Consider the following 21,919-nt stretch of genomic DNA (forward strand, 5'->3'; position numbering starts at 1 on the left):
CCAGCTTGTCTTTGTAGTACCTTGTAACCCGGTCTTAGAAATTGCTGTTTGGAATTAGCAAGGAAGAAGATGTCATGCAACATGTGAGATGATCTCATTAATCTGTCTGCTCAGCTGATAGCTGTTTTGGTTGAGCAGAGTTAATCCTATTACTAGACCTCACTGTCTGCATGAACATCTTTAAAAAGCAAACATGCTTTGAAAGTAACTGTATTTTCTAGAGTGAAGGAAGAAGTATGTGCTGGATCTCCAGCACTTATCAGTTAGCCTGCTGCATTAATTAATGAAGTTCCAAGGTAATAGACTGGAGGCAAAAATTTAGGCAGGAGGCAAAGGAGATCAGTGCTGGAAAGGGGGTTAAAATGTCACAATTAGATGAAGTCAGCAGACGTTGCATGATTTGTCTCGGTCATTTCTGCAGTGTTTTCGTTTGTTTTTCTTGACATGAATAATAATAAAATCACTATCAAATAACTTGAACTGAAAAAAAAGTTCCCACTGAGTTTTCTGTTAGCTGCGTTAGCAAAAATTGTGGCTTATCACTCCTGATTTGTGTCCAGGCAATTTCTAATCCAATTTGCTCTGCCCACAAATGCTGTCTGTTCTTCTGCCTGCTGGTTCTACAGTCTCACCAGGAAAGTGTCTGTGTGCCCATTCTGGCAAGTACGTTGTTACTGACAGTACAGCCTGACTGACTGATATAGAGACTGGTCAGATCCATTGCTCTTCCTCTAAATGTATGAATACTAGACAAGGCAAAGCAAAATACCCTTTTTATTTTGTTCATGTTATTTCAATAGAGGTTCATAAGAATATGGTGTACGAGCCATGACTCCATGTCATGTTCATAGCCATACTGTTTTTTCTGTGTTAGTAAAAGCATTAATGTATTTTTTCCTCTTCCCATTTTTGGTTTAGTAGGAAACCTCAGCAGCGCACACAAGGGTATTATCTCAGAATAGAATTTTGTGGCAAATTACTGTTAGAAATAAACACTTTTCAGAACGTAACTGCAATATAGAAGAAGCTTGTCTTCAGTGTTTTCAGTGAGTATCCAGAATGGGTTGGTTTCAGCCATTTGAATATATGTGTAACGGGGGAGGACAGTACAAAAAGATGACCAATGCTTACAAGTTCACAAAACAAAATATCTTGTACTTCAGGAGGAGGGATCCTTCTGGTACCAAGAGGCAGACTCCATGTTTTGCAGTGTGAAACCTTGAAACTTTTCTGAGTCCATATTATCATAAATATGATCATTAATCTATCTTGTCCTTCTCTCAGTCTTCTGAGGTGCACTGTCTGGTTTTTCAGTAACAAGTTCTGCTAATGAATTTTGAAATAAAGTACTCAGCATGAATAATTTTTGTTTCCTGCCAACATGATAAGAGCTGTGAGCACACAAGGACACCATCATTTTACTGATAATCCAGTGGTATGTCATAGCACTGACGCTATGATAATTTACGTATTTTTATTTCTTTACAATCTGTTGTTTCATCCTAGTGACATTGCTATAACATTGTAAGTGTGTGAGAAGAGAGTCTACGTTTCAGACAAATCAGACATGTGAATCTTCTCCTCTAATTTACAGTAACCCAAATCTAAATTTACAACAGTTCTTTTGCTCTGCTTAGTGCTATTTAAGAGTAGGGAAATGTCAGCGCATAGCACACATTCCAAGAAAGAACTCCTGCACTTTGCATAGAGAAAAGTAAAGTGAATATACTTTGAAAAGGATCAAAGAAACAACAACAACCAACCCCACAAGCAGAGCCTCAGTAGAAGCTAGTCTGTTGGGTTGCAGTTTTGGGCATTGAAACCAGTTATAGAATCATAGAATCATTAATATTCTATGATTCTATGATTCTATCTTTCCCAGCCACTTTTCTCCACAGTGGAGAGGCTTTACCCACTTGACTTCTTCGATGTCCCGTTTCACATTCGTGGATAACCTGTTCAGTGACTTCAATGATCAGGTCCACCCCCTGATCATGAGCCTGGTCTTCCTAGGCATCCTGATGTGCCATGGACCCACTGAGCTATGAATAGCTTGCCCTTATGTTCCCAGTCCAGGTCCATCTGAGCCATTCCAGTTCTGGCAGCCTGGTCTACCTGCTTGTTGTTTCCATGTTCTTCAGTGTCGTGTCTCGTGGGCACGTGAGTATCTACATAACACACTTCTACAACAAGGTCCTCCTTGAGCAGCAATGTCTTGCCACAATGCAGTGGTCCAGATGAGCTTATCTCTGTGCTGTCAGCTAGCTTCTGTTGCCATAGCCACCCTGACAGGACATTTGCTGCCATCTGTGAGTCAGTGTAGAGACAGAGTACTAGCCTCTTTCAGCAATTTCTAGGGCCAGCTGGATGGCTTTCACTTCTGCAAACTGACTTCATTCACCTTTGCTTGTGACAGTTTCTGAGATTTGTCTGGTGGGGCTCCACACAGCAGCTTTCCACTTCTGATGTTTTCTCACAACATGAGAAGACCTGTCAGTAAACAGAGGATGTTATTTTTTATTTTCTGCATATTATACAGCAGAGCCTCTTTGGCATAAGTCACCTCCCTGAGCGATGCTTCAGAATGTGTGCCTTCTGGCCAGTCCATGATGATTTCTTCCTGCTCTCCCTCAGGCAGAACTTCTGTTTCTTTTAGTAACGGGGTCTACCTATGCTTCTGTTGTTGCTTCTTGACCACAGGAACAACTGTTGTAGCTGAGGATTGGATTTCTAATTTATCAACAATGTCTGTTCATGTGTCCTCAGATCCAGAGACCCTCACAGTGTCTGTTTGTGTGTGCTCAAGATCCAGAGAACCTTTTCCTTCTTTGAGCATAGGCATAGACCTACCCTTACCTCCAGTGCAGTACTAGAAGTTGTGTCTTTTTGGTGTGTACAAGGCATCCTTCCTTCAGGGGGTCTGCCATCTCATCAAGGTTCTATGTCTGTTCAGGAGTGAAGTCCCAGACCATTGGAGGTAAAAACTGGTCTTGGCACCTGCCCAAATTCTTTGACACATCTTGCCACCCGGGTATCGGTTGCCTCAGGGCATGCTTCCGTGTGGCATTCCCCACTCGTTGGTTAACCTTGCAAAAAGCTGAAATAAGTTACACTGCAGTCAATGATACACCCTTCTGGTTACTGAAAGGCCATTGCAACAAAGGTGGAAACCTCTGTCCTTGAGGAGAAGTGGAAGATGCTGTTGTTCATTTCCTCCACAAAGTGGCTTCTGGAGGACAAGAGGAGAAAGGCGTAATTGCTAATTGTCTCCGTGAAGTGATTCCTGAGTACTGGCATGGCAGCAGTGCAGGGGCCAAATACCCAATTAGGCTCAAGGGCAGTGCTTTTATCATGGCTCTCCCAAGCAGAGCAAAAAAAAAAGTGATATACAACATGGTAAACAGCAAAAGCTGAAAACAGCCATTAACAACCTCTCAAGTTTGATGTACAGGAAGAAAGAGACCAAGCAAACTGAAGGAAAAAAACAAGTCAGCATGGAGAATAAACAAGGCAACAAGTCAACATTAGTGACCAGCAACACCAATTAACATTCTGCCAGGTAGCAGCTAAACAGGTATAACAGCTGTAAATTAAGTCTAGTGTGGTCTGATCAAATCTGTCATTATCTTGAACTCTTTCCAGTCTCTGTTCAGGAGCCAAAAAAGGACTGTTGTGTGTTGACCCTCAGCCAGCAATCACACAGTTGCTTGTCTGTCCCACCTGTCTCTGTTCCCCTGCCCTCCTGGTTCCCCCAGCAGGACGGTGGAGAGAATAGAGCAAAAGCAAGAGAACTCGTGAATTGAGTTAAAGACAGATTAATAAGTGAAGGGAAGGGTGAAAAAAACAAGTGATGCAAACATAATCTTTCACCGCCTCTCAAGAGCAGACTGATGCCCAGCCGGTCTCTGAGTAATGGCTCCCTTGGAAGGCAGCACCATTTTTTAATGAGCATGACATTATATGTTATGGACATCCCTTTGGCCAGTTAGGGTCACCTGTCCCAGCTGTGCCTCCTCCCAGCCTCTTACACACTCCCAGCTTACTCTCTGGCTACTGCAGGGGGTCCTGAGTGAGAATTGGGGAAGGCCTTAATACTGTGCAAGCACTGCTTGGCAATAGCCAAAACACTGGAGCATTATCAAGGCCGTTTTAGCCACAGATCCAAAACACAGCACCATAGGGTGCATTCAAGGTTACAGAAAATATTCTAAATGCTTTACCTCCCATTGTGAGTTTATTTTACGCAGCCTGGTCAGTGGGGCTTTGAGCAACTTGGTCTAGAGGAAGGTGTCCCTACCCGCGGTGGGGGATTTGGAACCAGATGATCTTTAAGGTCCCTTCTGACCCAAAACTCTCTGATCTGTGAATTTGCATGTGAGTTATTCAGATTTTTCTGAAGTACTGTGGGTAGGATCCAACATAGTACTAACTATTCAGTATCCTGCGGGTTAAAAGCAATGTTTAAAAGAACAAACAAATAATTACTTATCCTTACTTACTTGTTACTTATTGTTACCTTTCTTACACAGACCATGGAAAGTCCAAACAGATTGAGAGTTCATTGCAGACTCATGCAGTAGGGACAGATTCACAGAAGGACTATAGCATGATGTCAACCACCGAAACGCCTAAATTTGGGTCATGTGGCTTCTGGAGAGGGATTTGCAGTCCCCAGCTGGTGCTCTAGCTTCTTCACATGATAGTTGAGGAGCCATAGGTACATGTATCCAAACAGGATCTGCAGTAGCCAGAACACTGCACGTGGAGAGCTCTTAATGCAGCGAGCAAGAAATGCTGGAAAAGTGATATCTGAAATTAGGCCTGTGCCTCACACCTCTCTGTTCTGCTTTCTCTGAAATCTCCGTAATTGAATACATAGTCCTTCTTAGACTTAGATCTAGTGCCTCCTGGATCTTTCAGAGGACTGGAAATCTCTACTTCCCAGTGCACTCTAATTTTAACCTTACTGCAAGGTAGCACTTTGGAACAGTGATGGTTTCATGTGCAGAAATCTGCCACTGATGTGAGAGAGCTTGAAATTTAGGCCAACAGAAATTAAAAGGAAATCTGTTTCCAGGTGATCTCAAGGGAAAATATTTACATAGCAGGTTGACTCTCCTTCCCTACCCCTTTTTTTTGTTGTTTTTTTTTCTTTTTTGGAAGCTGCTCATATGATTTAAAGTGTTAGACTAAGTCCTGATGGAGTGCCTAGGAAGCACAGCAGTAGAGACAGAGATATGTGATATTTATTGTCCTTCCGTGAAATGTAATATATGGGTATCAACTCCATCAAAACAGTGAAGGCCTATAGACAAGAAAGAAATAAAATAGGCTGCTGAAAGAGGTGCAGTGTTCTGAAGAAACTATTCAGTGCACAGACAATTAGTGTGGCACCAATTTCTTTGCCTCAAGTATCTTTGGTGTTTTTTATATCCTGGAAAGGTGCACATTTCTTTTTTTCTTCCCTTTTTATCTGCATCAAGTGTCACATATAAATAACCCCCCCTCACACACACCCTCCAGGATGGGCACTATGCTAGTTTGAGATCTTCAGTGCTTGAATCGGGAAAGCCCTTCTGCACCGGGACTCCCTGTCTTAGAGGTGAGGGCTGTCAGTTCTTAGCTAGTTGATGTCTGTGTACCCTGTCACTGTTGCTGAATGAATGGCAAACATCACATCAGCCTGAGTTTGTCATGTACCAGCTAAAACAATAGAGCTGTAGCTGACATCTGCTCCCTTTTATTAGAGCCTTTGTTTTTGGAAGCCTACAACAAGAGATTACTGAAATAAACATCTGGCCCTTAGGAGAAGAGTAACAGGTTGCTTTGTGGAGTCAATTGTATAAACTCTTTAAAAATCCTATCCAGAGATCTTATCAGAAGGTTAGCTAATTGGAAACTGTCATGTTTGGACTGTTCTGTGTTGTGCAGACAAGATCTTATTTTTGAGTATTTGTGTAAAATTAAAAAAGACTCACACATGCGCACACATTCGTCCTCCAAGGAGAGCTGTGCTGAGTAAGAGCTTTCCATTGTAATCCTAATCAGATCAGTAAATGAATGTTATCTGACCTAGAGAACTTGAGTGCCCTTTTCAGGAAGGATGCTAACAGCTCATTCTCTGTGGCATACAATATTAACTCAGTAGAACAGTGTTGATTTAATGTATTTAAGTTATGAGTTCCCTATTATTACTTGTAAGAGCAATTACCTTGCCTCTTTTATAAGAATGGTGAGATCATAATTGTACCTTAAAAAAACTGTTGCCAAAACCCCACATATTCAAACAGCATATCAGTAGACGTATCTTTACATTCTGTCCAATAATTGACACACTTTAAAAAATCTGTGTAAAAAGCAGTGTGAGCTACACTTCAGTGGGTTTCTTGGATTTCTGCTTCTTGCTGTGGTACGCAATAAAGATTCGTTTGAGACATTTAACAAGCTTGCTCTTTCTCTTGTTGCAAACTGAAAGCAAACAGTGACAAAGCTAACTTGCTCTTTTAAAGCAACTTACTGGGTGGAATTTTACCCACGGTCAGTGTCTTTGAAATTTCATTAGACAGATATAGTTCTCCTAATCTAAGTTGCAGTAATGGATGGTGTCTGTATAATTGCTAATTGTAAATTAAATCAACTTTATGCTAATGTTTTACTTTGACCCACTGCCATCCCACTTGTGTTAAGTTCCTTGAAGCACAAATAATTGCGTATGCTGAACTGCAGTACTGCTAGTTTTAACTTTGGTGTGCAGTAAATGGTTTCTTCCAGCAGTGACAGTGTTTATTTAAACAGGCCTCCATGTACCTGCTTAACAAAATGCTGAGCCAAATTAATTATGGCAGTGCCTGTAATCACATCGCTACAGTGATCTGGTTTCCTAGCACCGGGAGTACAACACATTTTGGTTTTAGGATGAACTGTAAGGACTCAGATTTTGGAAACAAAACTATCAAAAGTATGAGGCTTGGTTTTGTTTTCCCTTTTTTTTTTTTTCTTTTTTTGCCTTTTACCAACATAGTAAGTAGACAATATCACTTGACTTTGCTGATTATTTCAAAACTTTGTGTAAGATATAATACAACTTAAGATAACACAAGTGGCCATAATTGAGTGAGTCTGAAGGTCCATCTCACCCAGTTTTGTCCAACAAGTGGCGAGAAATTTACACCTAGGAAAGACTACAAGTGAGTCAAGCACATAAAATACTTTCATTGAGTATTTTCCCTGTCTCTGAAACAAATATAACTAATGAATTTAGTAATTCTTCTTACATTTCCCTTTAATGAACTTCACCCTTCTGATGAAGCCACGTAACCATTCAGCATCCTCAGCATGCTTTGGCAATGCGCACCATGGGTCCACTGAGCTCTGCTTCTAGTACCAATCCTCCTGCCACCACAGAGACGTTCCCAGCCTTCCTCCCATTACCACCTGGAGGAACTTTGCTCCTGAAGAACTTTACAGCCACAGCCTGTCTCTCTGTCCTGGTTTAGATCACTCAGCAGGAGGAGGGAAAGCAGAGAGCTTTATGCCATGCAAGGCCACCAAGATTTTGCTTGTCTCCGTAGATATGCTGTTGAAACTTCAGTACAGTTAGCTTTGTTGCTTATTTTCAACAAGGCGTCCTGGTGGTGAAGCAGAGGGGCTGTGTCTTTGAGCGCTCAGACTACTTGGTGATGAAGCTGCCATTGGCTTTAAAGGTGAAGAGCCAGTCTTGAAGCAGTCAGATGGCTGTTATCCTGTTAAGAAACCTTTTCTGACTTGAAAGAGCTTTTTACTGTGCTTATTTATACTCCTGCCACTTCTCTATCTCCTCCTAACTGGCATTTGTCATCCTCTGTAACTTTTCATACCCTTGTCTTTGTGATTTGTCATCTGTGTTTTTGTGACTTTTTGACTGTTCCAAAGGGACCGAACGTCTGTGCATCACTGAGTATTCATGTCCACTGTCTCTGTGTCTCCTTAGTTTCAGTAGCCTTAACCAGCTACTAATGTTGCCAGAATTTTTTAAGTTAATAATGTGTTATTAGCAGCTCTGGAAAGCAACAAAGATTTAAAGCAATACATTCAAAATTATATTGGTGCACATAGTTAGTTGCCTTTTGAAGTTGGGCTGTGGGTGGCAGTTTGCCATGCTCAGATTTTTTTTAGGTTAACATCTGCTTTCTGAATGCCTTCAAGGTGTCAGTGAGAGCCACTCCCTTCCAGAGGGCCAAGACAGTACTGCTCAGCTGTTCCCTGCAAAGCCACGGTACCGTTGGCTTGGGAAAGCTGCCTGGCACGGCAGCAAGGGGATTGAAGTAACTTGCTACCAGTGGTGAAGCCTGGTGCAGAAACAGGGAACCACTGCCTTGCCAAAACCAGTGGATAGTGGAATCTGTTGGCTCACAAGCGAGTTGGACTCTTGCCTGTGTATGAAGCTCTCAGCTTCCACTGCGCTTGGCATCATTTTCCTTCTTCAGTCTCCGCATCCACTGGTGGAAGCAGTGGGCTGTTCTTTATGTGAGACAAGAATTTTCATGTCCCCAGATTTAGTGTATGTACCTGTGGCCCAAATCTGGACAGACTTACTCTCCTTATAAAGGTAAGGTCAAAGGCAGGATGGTTTTGGAACTTCTTTTATCTTGCCTATGTTACTGGAAAAAACAGGAATGTCCACTTCAAACTCCTACCACATGCTGAAGCAAAACAAATGAGTCATTGAGATCATGCTTCTCAGAAATCTTTTAAGAAACTACCATACTAGAATGATTTCTTTCAACTTTTATAGGACTGTTATGTGTTTTTATAGCATTTTTTCACATTTGAATATTTTGGGATTGTGTATTTTCATTGCAGAGATTAGTAGAAATATTCTCCTATATAATTTTTACTGCTACTTTATCTAAAATGATGCTTCTTTCCCCATCCCCCATGAAAGTAAGAAGGCGTCAATAGCATTTTAATATGTTTTGCAATGCAGATATTTCAAAACTGGGGACATTTCTTCTCAAAGATAATCTCTTGTGGTTATGAAATATTCTGCTCCTTTTAAAATGAATCAATCCACTGGCTTTTGTGCCTTGTCAAACATACACTTACTCAGTTTAGCTCATTGTTTAACCTTCATGGTTTTTCCAGTAAGTGAATTCAGGTTTGATAATCTGTAAAAATGTGAAAAAACATACTAAATCAGACCTTGGTACTTCTGGAAGTAAAAGTTGATAACTAGCACTTGCAGAAAGCTTTTTATGAGCAGGTCTTAAATTACTTTACAGAGATTAAGGTAAACAGATGTTCACGGATATACATAGATTAGTTGAGTCACAGAATCATTGTCAGTGCTGGGAATGCAGCTTTATTTCTGACCTTATTTTCAGGTTGTGAATCCTTCTCTGCTCTGTTTTTCTTTCCAGTTTATTAACAAAAAATGAAGAAAACCATGGTCTTAGAGTAGAGATGGTTTTAGAGCTAATTGAATTACTGGGATTAAGACACTTCGGGAGCATCCCAGAGCTTGAAAATGGTCATGAGATGATGACTCACCTGAACAAGCAGACAGCCTTCCTTGGACAAACTGTCGAGACAAACAGGTCTGTGGGGGTCCATGAAAACTACCTGTGTGCTTAGGAGGAAGGAGTGCTCCAGTCAGAGAGCGAAAATGATATCTGTCTTGAGCCACGCTGCTGCAGAAACACCCTCAATAGCTGCCTACTCGCAGGTTGGCTGTTTATAGTTTACAAGGTTGTAGTGAGTAGCTTAAGGCAACTTAAGCCTACCCTGATACTAAAGGAGGGGTGCCCTTGTTCTTCTCACTGTGGGTTGCACTTGTCCACTGCTCCTCTGTCTTCAGCTCCAGAGATAGTGTGATTCACTTTTCGATCAATCCAGTCCAAAAAATTGCAGTTATTTCTCAGTTAGATCAGCTGCTGTCTTTACATGTGGTTGCTTATATACCTAGTGGCCCTCATAGGATTTCATCTGCTTCAGCAGAATCAGGATGGACCTTTTTCAGGTTTAATAGTGTCCATGCAGTTTTTCAAGTCTCATACGTAGAGGTCAAGGGCTTAATCAAACATTGTTCTGCAGAGCTTCACTATTATTTTATTACTCCTCTAGGTATCCAATGACTACATTGTCCCTTTTTAATCTATGGCATTGTTGGGGTTGCTTTCAGTACTGTTTCAGCTTATGTTGTGACATCTGTCTGTTTTATTTGGACTTACTTTCTGGCTATTAATTGTAAACATGTGTTAATTCAGAAGTCGCCACCAGTTCATGACTTCTAATGTTTTTTTGAATTGATGTAGAAGTATCTATTTCCTCTGTTTAATTATATGCTTAATTTCAAAGTAGGTAGAACAGATCATATCTACAATTATCAGTAAGGGAACTCAAAACTGTGTCTAATAATCTTCATATGTTAGCATTTTAAACAGTGATTGTAATAGTTCTGTGCTCATCTGTCTGCAAAGTCTATATTCCACTTAATGATGCTGATCACTGCAGGAAATTTTACCTTCCTTTGGTCCAGAACTGCTTTATTCCTTGAAGTGTTTCATCCCTATGACGATGAAAGCAAATAAACTTGATTCTTCCTATAGAGTGAAGTGAGTAGATGGTATTCATTGGAAATTATGTATCACACATGGAGAAAACCATGGGACTGAAAACCAGTTAGAAGAAATGTGCATGTTTTCTCACTCTGCATATACATAGGTCTGCACACGTGTATGAAAGCTGAAAGGATCAGTAGATATAAAGCTTAGTCCTGCAATGCTGACTTTACGCCCTTGTCTATAGCACAGCAATGCACCATGTTTTAAGAAAATGTTGACATGAAGCCATCCTAAGAAGGTTTTGTGTTTCTATTTATGTCAGCTAATACGTCTGAGGCCTGATGGCCTCCATGCACTCCTGCTGGCCTCTCTGTGTCTTCCAGGGCCAATGCTTTTAGTACAGAGAGTTAGGCTGGGAAAATGCCTTTCTGCAGCTATGTGTTTTTTTCTGGGCTGAGGGCATTCAAATGATTATGCAACTGCAAAGCATCGCTTTGCTAGGACAGTTGTGTTTACATTTACCGTATATCATTATGGAAAGGCTAGTAAAGCATCTTTGTCTAGTGCACCATAAAGGTATTAAGAGAAATTCTGCACTTCCAAAGGGTGATTATGGATCTTGTGGGAGGTATATTATCCTTGCTATGGTGACTATGTATTTTCTGTCCAAACAATCTTTTATTTTATGTTGGTGGAGAGAAAAAAAGGAGAACAAAGAGAAGTAAAGTCTTAATCTGCAAGCACACACTTCCCTTACAAAGTTATTTTGCAAAATACCAACCATCCTTCTCCAAGGATATAATTTGGTATATCTTACTATTGGGTCTGGCAGGTGTGATGAAGGTCTATTCAGGGATTTGCAGTGCATTGTGAAGACCAAAGGAAATAGTGGGAAGCAGAATGCTTATCCAGACCGTTCTTCCTTCCTGCTTAGGATCTGAGAAGTCAAAATAGAAGTACAAGTGGGTACTGGCTAGGCATGAATAAACTCTGGTTGGAACATAAAAGAAAGTTCCTAATCTTTACATATCCTATGACAGCCTTCCATGAATAGCCAGGTCAAAGAAAGATTTCTGCTTTTCAATTACAGCTTCTTCTGTGTAACTTGCGTGCGCCTCTGTGATTGTGTGGTAGTTTGTGAGGTTACAGCTGCTGCTGGGGAAAAGCTGAGGTCCAATTTCAGGGAAAGCACTTGAAACTGTGATAATGAGAAATGAACTCTCAAAAAGTAATGAGATTAGAGGTTAGGAGACAAAGAAGTGCTGACTTTGGGGATCAGGTGGGTTGGGAGTGACTTACACAGATAAGAAGCGTGTGGAGGCATGAAGACTGCCTGTTACTATTCTGTGTTGAAAGCATTTATGTGCACAATCAGTATTTAAAGGGATTTTTCTTGTTGAATGCTTTTAAGTGTAACTACTAATCTTAGAAATTTACAGGTAATTGTTATGTAGTAATGAGCACGTACCTGAAATTTCCTGACATTTACAGAATATCTTATGTGTCAGAAATGGTTAAGTAGGGATTAGTGTTTCCATTTTGCAGTTGTGTGGAGGAGGAAGAGAGTCTGAACTAGGTGCTTTATTGTTTGCTCATGGTCATAGAGGAAATCTGCCAAACCACTAAGAGAACCTGAAACTTTCTAGCTTCTTGCAATATGCCAAATCCATTCACTGTGCTCTGTTTTTCTCTTTTTCCCCTGAAAATTAACTATCGTCAGCTCATCTGATGATAGAAGAGTAACAGGTGCAATACAAACTAGTAGAAGTAGTAGTAACACTTTGAGATCAGAAGCTGATCTTAAGCTGCTGAAACCTAAAAGGAACTTGAGCTTGGTAACAAAGCTTGGTTTTTATCTCTCTCTACAACAAATTTCTTTATGATAATATTTTATATCTAATGATGTGGTTGTCCGAGACTGAGATATGATGTCAGTCATATGCCAGTCTCAAAGGATACAATGATGTTGAAGTCTCTGTTCCAGCACAGAAGAAATGAGTAGTTCAGCTGCTATAGGACTTCTTGGAGGTTTCCATGTTCAGAAGTATTTTGTTTGCTAAAATGCAAATTGGAAACCCAATCACAAACTTATTTGCATTGTTAGGTACTTAAATACCTTTAACACAAACACACAATAGATTTCCTTTGAATGCAAGTCCGTGTTTGTATTTTCCTGTCAAATAAACTAGTTAAAGGTGTAGTTAGAGAATTTATGTGGTTATCTTTGCCATTGTAGTTGGTGATGTCACTACAGTTTAGAAGCTTTTAGGTTTGCGTTGGGAATATGGATGAGTATCAAGATTTTCCTGAGCTTTATGATGTATCACCTTTTAGTCTAATACGTGATATGCTAAGATCAGTCAGAAAAAGACGAATACAAATGTTTACTCATGGGTTTTTTTTGTTTTAATTTTTTTCCTCTAGGATTACGAAGGCTTTTTTGAATCAAAGGAGAGCAACACTGTCTTCTCCTTTCTTGGACTGAAACCTACTTTAGCATCAAAGGTCAGTGTTGTATTTCATACTTGCCATGGAATTCTTGAAATACTGCAATTGAATTTTCTTTGAATCGAAAGAACTCTGTGTTTGGAAGTACCACTGCCTTTATTCATACCTTGTCCATATCAGCTTCGTGCTAATGAGGTAACTGAAACTGTTGCCATGAAAGGCAAAGCATTTTAAATGAAACCAAGCATATACCTGGGAGTTAATTTGAGACAGCAGATAAATCAGGTTTAAAGGATACATTCTCCTTCACTGCAAGTGACTTTAATAGGAGACATAACTAGGATCTTGATCAATGGAATATCTGCAGCTTATGTCACCAAAACATCATCTTACTGAGCCAGCCTGGCACAATGGCTCAACCAGGACAGGATTTATTCATTAGGCATTAATTTATTTATTTTTTAAATGCTGAAATGCTGGAGCAGTCAAGAGTTACAGCAACTTTTTGGGTAAGAATTAACTAATAAATATATACAAGTCAGAAGACAAAGACAGATAACATCTTTCTGTTGAGGGCAGTATGATAGAGGAGATATTATTGCCATATGAAAACCTGGACACTTGTTCAAAGAGACTATATGTTGTACTTTTGGGCAGCAGAACAATCACACAGGAGAGGATTTTTCCTCACATGGCTGCTATAGTTACATCTGTGTTTGGTAGGAGTTTTGCTTTGTCTCTGTACGATAGCTCTTGGGTATCTATAGAGTTCCTCTTCTGCCAGGGTTTCATTTATTTCAGGACCCCATGGCAGACAGAAGTGGGAGGGAACCTCAGCCAGGAACCACCAAAGCAGGTTATTATGGCAGCTTGCTTTTCTTCTTAGCTTGAAGAACTAGTCCAAGGAAAAATATCATGTCCAATGCAGTCAGAAATAACAGCTTCTATGCTGCTCTGTTCCTGAGAAATAACCTCTTGTAGGTCTGGAGGAGTGTCTCTATGAACTTGGCTGGATCACCTGCTTCAGTCTGGTAGTACTTCAGACAGACGCATCCTCAGCTCCTATGTGGACCGCGATTAGGGGCACCTCATCAGAGAAGGTTACAGACAGAGGAGATGAGAATTTATTCATAGCATTAATAATATTTTTTTCTCTTTTCTTTTACGTAGCAATCGGAACCCTAGAAAGCCTATCTGAAGTATCGACAAGCACATCTCCTGGATGAATGACCCTATTCTTCAGCACACAACAGCTTCCCTAATGGATCACTGTGATAAAGCAAACACGCATCATTAGTAATAGTCTGCTTGCCATGAGATGGTGCTCTCCAATAATGTGGACTTAATAACACATATGTGAAACAGCATTAAGGCCAGGCTACTCATCTTCCTTTTTAAAAATACTCACTGTTGATGTATCGTTTCTGTCTTTGGATTGCTTTGGCAGCTGGCACTGGTATTCTAACGGGCACGTATGTTTGAATATAAGCAGTGCAAGTGCAGGGTTTCTGTTGCCCATGGATATACTTTTGTAGTCGGATTCCTTACTGTTTTTTATTCTTCCCACTTCTGTAGCTGAAATTAGCTCATCATGATAATGCTGGTGGTTATTAGAATGTTTGTGCTGGCTCTGATCCAATCATAAGATCTCAGACTAAGCCAATAACTGCCATATTTTTGCTCTACATTTATTTATCATTACGTTTATGCTAGATCATGTTTGTTGTAAGAGACATGGGCTGCTAACCTTGTACATGAAAACTTGGTTTGTCTCATGATGCACATTGCAACTGACTTTAAAAACAATTGTTACTATGAAGGAGGTGCCAATATGAAATATTTTTACATAGTTTCTCTCCCAAATGCAGGTGAAATATACAGGAAAACACTTCATGGAAAATACTTGGTAGTTCAGGAGAAGAGCCGTCATAGCTAATGATAATATTAAATTATCTCTTAACTGCAAAATATTAAACAGCCAGAGTTGGAGCTCTATAGTTGCACTGTCTTAAAATGAAATTTTGCCAAAACCTCAAGTTTACCTTCAGTAACACAGAGCTCTACCATTAGCCACGAGAGTCAGGGGTATACTTTGAGAGCCAGGGCTCAGTCTCATTGATAGTCGAATACTCTACCACAGTCCAGGAGCACACCTAACTCACCCAGCTGTGTTGTCTTGATATATCCCCAGGTGAGGAAATTCTGGAGGTGCCTCAGAGACAATGAGAAAGCTGAGCGTGTGCTTTGCTGGATGAGGCCACAATAGTCAGCTCAGCTGCGGAACAGGAGCCAAGTAAAGAAAGTGGAGATTGTTCCAGTGTAACTGCAGTGATGCACGTAGCAGAACTTAAGGCCCATGACTTGCCAATAACCATTACGAAATGCATTCTAAACAGAAGAAAAATTGCATTATGCATTTTGAATCATATCTGACTGTGAAAATAGCAGCTATGCTGTAATGTAGCTTTTACTCAAGTGATTTCATGATGATGGGGTAGTGCCAGTCCAATAAATGTCCTTACCTCTTTGGTTTCATGAAAAACCATTATGTGGCAAAGATTCTTTGTAATCACAGCATCCCTCAGACTGTGTGGCTTGAAGGAAGTCAAACTTGTAGGAAGTGTCAGAAAGCAAGACTGTCTGTGCAACAAACCACCTGTTCTGTTTAAAACAGTAACCATGGCATCCAAGGCATGTTAGTTGTAAGGGACAACTGGAAGTCATCTTGTCCAGCACTGTCAAAATCAGGGCTAACACCAACACTGCTTGGATTGGCTACAGGTTTGAAAAACATCCAGAGGTGAAGATCTCATAACTCTCTAGGTAACCTGTGCCGCAGTACTCTCCTAGTGAAAAATTTTTTTAATGCCCAGCCTCAACTCCCACGCTCTAATTTGTTGTGATTGCATTTGCTATGTTTTCTGGCACTCACAGGAAGAGACTGGCACCATCCTTTTTGTAACTGCCCTGAAGATAGTTGTAGGTCACCATTAGATCACTTCTTAGATGCTTTCTTACCAGAAACGTGGCCACAAACGTGGCTTCCCCAATCACTTTTCACAGGCTGTGTGCTTTAGGACCCTGTCTGCTTTGCTTTGGTGAAGGGCTACACTTTCCAGTACCCTCACATCCCTCTTGAACTGGAAAAAGGTACCAAAATGGTATTTTGGATGTGGCCCCACCAGTGCTGAGTAGAGGGGGATAGTAACTTTCCTCAGCCTGCAGGTCATGCTTCTGAAGTAGCGCACCGCATGCTTTCCCCTGTTTGGAGTGAGTACCTTGCTGGCTATGATCAACCTGGCATTCACCTCTAAAGTCCCCAGGTCCCTCCAGCAGTCAGTTCCCAGCCCTTGCTAATGCCTTGCCACACCCAAGGGCAGAACTTTCCACTTGTTATCAAACTTGATGAGGTTTGTCTTGGCCCAGTCCTTGAGGTTATTGAGATGCCATTAGATTGAGGCTCCGTCAGCTGTTGTCAACCACTGAACCAGGTTCAGGTGTCGTTTGCGGATTTGCTGAGGATGCACACTAGGTCATCGTCCAAATCCCTCCTGAAGAAGCCAAGCAATAGGAGAACTGTAGCTTCTCAGATTTTGGACAAAACCTTGTCAGTACAGAGCTATGACATGAACAATGTTTATTACTACCAGTTACTGGAGTAAAGAACAGGTTTCTTTCCTGTTCATGTTGTCTCAGCTACAAATTGCTTACAGCTCTGTGGCTTTTCCCTCTAGAACAAAAGCAAGAAAGCTTTATAAAAGGAGATGTTAAAGGATTCCATCCATAAATCAGTTTGTCTTTGGATTCTCTGGTGCCTCCTTGGCTGAGTTAAAGGGCTGGATGGAGGAAGAGCACACACAGATTTCAAGTCCATGGTTGTGTATACTGGTCAAAAATCTTAGCTACAGCACCCTCTGTAGAGGAATCCTGAATGGGAGTTGATAGCTTGCATATACATATGTGTATATATATGTATGTGCATTCTTAAGAATTGTGTTGTCTGTGGTAAGTTGTTATTATGTGGTTGTCACCGGTCTCATATTTTCATGAGACTTGAAACTCACTATAGGAAGGGAATGTGACGTGAGGTGGAGCTATATGTAGTTAACTTCACCAAGTTCAATATAATTATTTGTAAAGAAAAAAAGGTTAAAGAAAACTATTTAACTTTGCAAATGAATACAGATATAAATTTTCAGAGAAGCCATCCTGGATTTGTCATGTACTTGATACGTTGTAAGCTTTGAGAACTGCCTGAAGTCCCAGTTTTGAAAAAATTCCAAGTGTGTGAGCATACATGAGCAACCCTGGGTGTAATCCCAGGCTTACTGATGGGAAAGGCAAAACCACACTGATTTCTCCAGGGATGAAATTAGTTTCACACAATTCCTCTTGAATTTTGATAACTGTAGAACAAAAGCCTCCTGCTCAGCGGAGAGCTAGTCCTGTTACAGCTGTCAGGTAAACCTAGCTTGTTTGAGAGCACACATGTGGGCATAATCATTTCTATGGAGGACAACAACCATAGCTCCAAAGATATCCTTCTTGCTTGCATGGATTGGCAGTGTAAGTCCCTTTGAATATATGGGTTTGAATTATAAGTGGCAAGTTTAAAAAAAAAAATAAGAGTATATATGTTTCTCAAATGTGAATTTGGTCTGTTATGCAACAGCCTTATTTTTGTAATTAAAGCAAGCAGAGTTCTAGTTTGTTACAGAAGATGATCTGGAATTTTGTAAACCAGTTTTTTTAATAATGAAATGTAACTATGAGATAGCTGAAAAGGTCTGTGGAAACTAGAGCCATTTATTGAAAGAAATAGCAAATTCTTAATTTTGTTTAAAATATTTGCATATAAAGGTACGCTTGAGAACCAAATGATCCCAATTTTTAGCTAATACTTGTATCTACCCCACTTTTTAAAAGGGAGAGAAGAGTGAATTAAACTGTAAATCTTTGCACCTTGCTGAAGTTGCTGTGTGGGCTGACGTGCACATTCACTGTATCAGTGGCTTTGATAGAGGTGGTTTTGTTTGTGCCACACACTACTGGATAGTGCCTTGCCAGAAAGAGGACTGTAACTGTAGGGTCTTCTTAGATGTGCTTAAACCTTGAACTGAGAAAGCCGTAGTTTCTATAATGCTATTTTTTTGATAATGCGGTAAACTGATTTTGAGGCCTGAGTCAAAGGACACGTGCTTTGTAAGGCTGAAACAGTTTTTTATGAGTCTTCTGAACTCTTGATTTTTCTCAATGTGACTTTCTCTTTTTTTTTTCCTTTCCTTTTTGTTGATTGTCTAGAATCAAACCTTCCAAGGGAAATGGACCTAGAGTAAAGCCCCTAAATCCATGTTTACACTTTTAAATAACTCTGATTCAAGTGTTGAGCAGCCCAAGTGCTATCACTGAAATGAAGAGGAGCTACCAAGCTTTCAGTGGATTTCTTGGCTGTTTCTCCCTTCCCTGTCCCTGTCACACCATTTATTTAAGGAGTCCAATTCTGGGAATACCATGATTCAGAACTAGGACCCTGAAATTTTGGGCAGTGCATTGTGGCACTTCACAGGAGTGCAGGAGTGGGGTCATCACCGGGAAAGTGCCGAATCCCATTAGTCTTCAGTGACTTGTCCACTGATTTCACTAGATCTTGGCATGAGCAGTGGGAGGAAGAGGGAGCCCTGCATGTTCGCCTTGCAGAGCGTGGGAGTGGAAGACAAGGTGCAGAATGGCCCATGGCTTGGTGGTGGCACCTGGAGCAGTGATCTTCACAGGGGCCTGGGCTGGCAGCACCCTATGGGAAACCACACAGCACTGCTCTCCATGGGACTGCACCTGCCCTATGGCCTATCCGTCACCTTCTTGCCCCCTAAAGAATTTGGGAGGGGAAATGGAGAGCAGCTTCTTGAGAGCAGTCCTTCAGCCAGGGCAGATCCGGCTTACTCTCTTCTTCCTTTTCTTTACCTCTTCCTAATGTGCTTCATCCTGTCCCGCGTAGACCTAGCTGTGTGCAAAGCTTCCACTCCTGACCACTTGTAACATCCCTGTGAGACTGCAAATGCAGAGCTGGTGTTCACCTTCACAGCATCAGTGTTTCGTAACTGAATGGGGGAGGGAGCACGTTGCATCCTAGGCTGTGTACACATGGAGTTCTAAATTATGTATTGGAATCGTGTTCGTCTAATAAAAAATGTAATTCAAAAAAGGCATTTGAACTGTGTTGTGTGTGTCAGAAGGAAAAATGAAATAACAGGAGTCATTCTCCTTGCTGCAGCCACCTCTGCTGTCAGCCTGTGCTTTGGCTCGTGCACCTCAGAGCTCTTTGCCTGGGGTGGGTGAGTCTGGTTCTCTGAAATGCTAAGTGGATTTGATCCCTATTAACTCAGTGGGAACTGAAATGTGCAGAGGACCTGCTGGGTTAGGGTCGAGGTACTCTCCAGATAAATAGCAGTAAATTAAAAAAAATAAACATGATTTTTTGTCTTCCATTTTTGTGCTTGGGTTAGTTGATAAATGCCATGGAAATAGAAGTCAGATCCTCTGGGGTGGCTTGGGCAGCAGCGCCAGGAAGTTTTCGTGCACTAAAGTTTTGCACCTAGGTCTAAAATATTAAGAAGTGATGCTTTTTCTTGTCTGAAAGGAATGTGAGTTCCTGTTTTGCCTGTCCACTTTGCTGCCTATGAAGGCTGTCTGTCCTTCCATTGCCCCACCATGCGGCACCCCGTAACAGCTGATATCAGCTTTCACTGCTGACCCCCTAAGCTAATGGTCTTCCTACTATGAGGCTATAATCACTGAGATCACTGGTATAATTTTCCTTCAATGTCTTCTCTGGGTTTCCACTGCTTTAAATTCTTCTGTCTTTTCTTCCTGGCTTTGTTGGATATGCTTTTTAAATGTCTTCTGTGAGTGGCATAAATTTCAGTTTAAACCATGAGAGGGCTTTTAGGTCAGGACAGCTGTACAGCATTGCTGTGAAATATGCTCTTGAGACATTAAGGTAAATTGCTCTAGCATCAGTACAGCTCCAGCCAGGCTATAATACTTAAGCCCTAAGTGGTCATTTCGTGTTCTTTGGAACATTTTGCTCTGAGCAAAGTGTGAGTATCCATCAAACCCACTTACTCCTACAGAAACATGCAGAGGTGATGGCATTTCAGTACAGCAGAATGTTGTGGTCTGTATTAACTAGTCAACCTGAAGATGTCCTGGGGTACAGAGCCAAATCCTCAGCTGTTTCTGTCATCACAGAGTCATAAAACAACCATACTCCAGCTAAAAACAACAATGTAGGTCTTAGTTGATGATTTTTTTCTGGGTTTTTTTTTTTTCCTGTTTTTTTTTCTTATTTCTTTTTGGCTTCACTATGCTAGTCGGAAGGTTGTTTCAAAATCCCACTTCTTGTTCCAGAACCAAAAAACAAACCTTCTTCCAAATTCCATCTGAAGTTTATTTGTGGCTAGCTTATCTCCATTCTGTGTTGTCCTTACATTTAAATAAGTCTCCCTCACAGGACTTCCCTGTCATAACCACATAGTGGTTTCTTCTATGGCCTTAGCCAAGCTTTCATCTGATAGGAGAAGCAGTTAAGCCAGTGCAGAGTCCCGTTCTGCTGCTGACGCCACTGACATCCAGGGACATCTGAGACCCTTGGGATGAGGCAATCTTCCCTATATGATATCATAGAGGTACTCCATGAAGTAAGCCCAGGAAGAGCTCTTTAATTACTTCAGCTAGCAGAATTCATAATTTAGAGGTGTAACGAAGACAGAGATGATCCCAATTCTTATTTTCAGTGGCCTGGTGGGAGTCTTGCTATTTAACAGTTTCTTATTTTAGCCCCAGCTGAGCTGCTCCAATTTAGCATTTTTTTCTGGGCATAATGTGTGGGAAGATGAAAGAACTGTGTTTACTAAATGCATGCATTAAACACTTTCTTGACAGACTTTAACCTTCAATTAATTGGAAAGTGTCAGAAAAATTGATAGACAGGGATGTGCTCCCTGAACTTGCGCAGGAGTAAAATATGGGTCTTGGAAAGACCATGAGAAGCCAGCCATCTTTTAAAAGCTTATTTCAATACATAGACACACATACTAAAAAAAAAAGTTGATAAAGGTAGCTCCCAATTCCCTACTAATTCAAACAAGGAACATGACTCTCCATGGCAGACAGAAGTTACCCATGCACAAAAACCTGTACGTGAGGGGTCTGAGACCTGTTGCAGTCACGGCTTTATTTCTGTGTGCTGTGGTGAGTGGGATAAGGGCAATGGCCACTTTCCCCCAAGAATGTTCACATCTATCTCCTACCTTTCAGCAGCCAAGAGCTGCCTGCTGGTTCTGCACTGGGCTTAGGCTCTCCCCCTTCCTGCCTCTCTGCCAGCTCTTGCTGCTGCTTCTCCTTCACCTCCCAGCACAGTCCTGCTGCCTGGCTTTCCTGCACATCAAGGCAAAATCACTGTATTTGCCCCCCAAAATCACTCATGTAGTGTTTGGTCCAACCTGGTCCCTGCACGCATCCTTCAGCAGGCTCCCACAGCTGGATCCTCCGGCCTTGTCGTACCATCCTAGCTGGACTTCCAGCACATTTATAAGTGCATTCTCCAGTCTTCTCTCCTCTCTTTAGACCTTACTGTGTCTTCAAATACCACCTCTGTGCTGGTAGTCTCTCCCCTTTGCGTCCCTCCCCATCTTCCTGTCCTCTTCCTTCCTTCCTAGCTGAGAAGATATTGTGGGATATGTGATAAGGGGAAATGTAACAAATATCTTGATTGTCTTCTTCCCAGGGTGATCAATTGTCATTACAAAGCACCACCTGTCAAACAAAAACAACCTCTGACTAAGTGTTAGCTGAGACCCTTTGGAGGAGATACACCACTGCCCCAAGGGGTACTTACAGATGCTCTTATGGTCAATAATAATGCAAAAAAA

General features: G+C 41.2%; 1 protein-coding gene across 2 annotated transcripts in view; it reads left to right on the forward strand.

Annotated features, from left to right (window-relative positions):
• SH3BGRL2 (SH3 domain binding glutamate rich protein like 2) overlaps positions 1–16,005 on the forward strand; it is a 40,612-nt gene extending 24,607 nt beyond the window's left edge. For both annotated transcript variants that reach the window (XM_054063833.1, XM_054063832.1), the window contains 2 exons: positions 12,966–13,046; positions 14,160–16,005. In XM_054063833.1, the coding sequence (XP_053919808.1) occupies positions 12,966–13,046; positions 14,160–14,174 (96 nt within the window). In that variant the 3' untranslated portion in view covers positions 14,175–16,005. The remainder of the gene's footprint in view (positions 1–12,965; positions 13,047–14,159) is intronic.
• The last annotated feature ends 5,914 nt before the right edge of the window (positions 16,006–21,919 follow it).

Source organism: Cuculus canorus, chromosome 3, assembly GCF_017976375.1.
Source record: "Cuculus canorus isolate bCucCan1 chromosome 3, bCucCan1.pri, whole genome shotgun sequence".
NCBI lineage: Eukaryota > Metazoa > Chordata > Aves > Cuculiformes > Cuculidae > Cuculus > Cuculus canorus.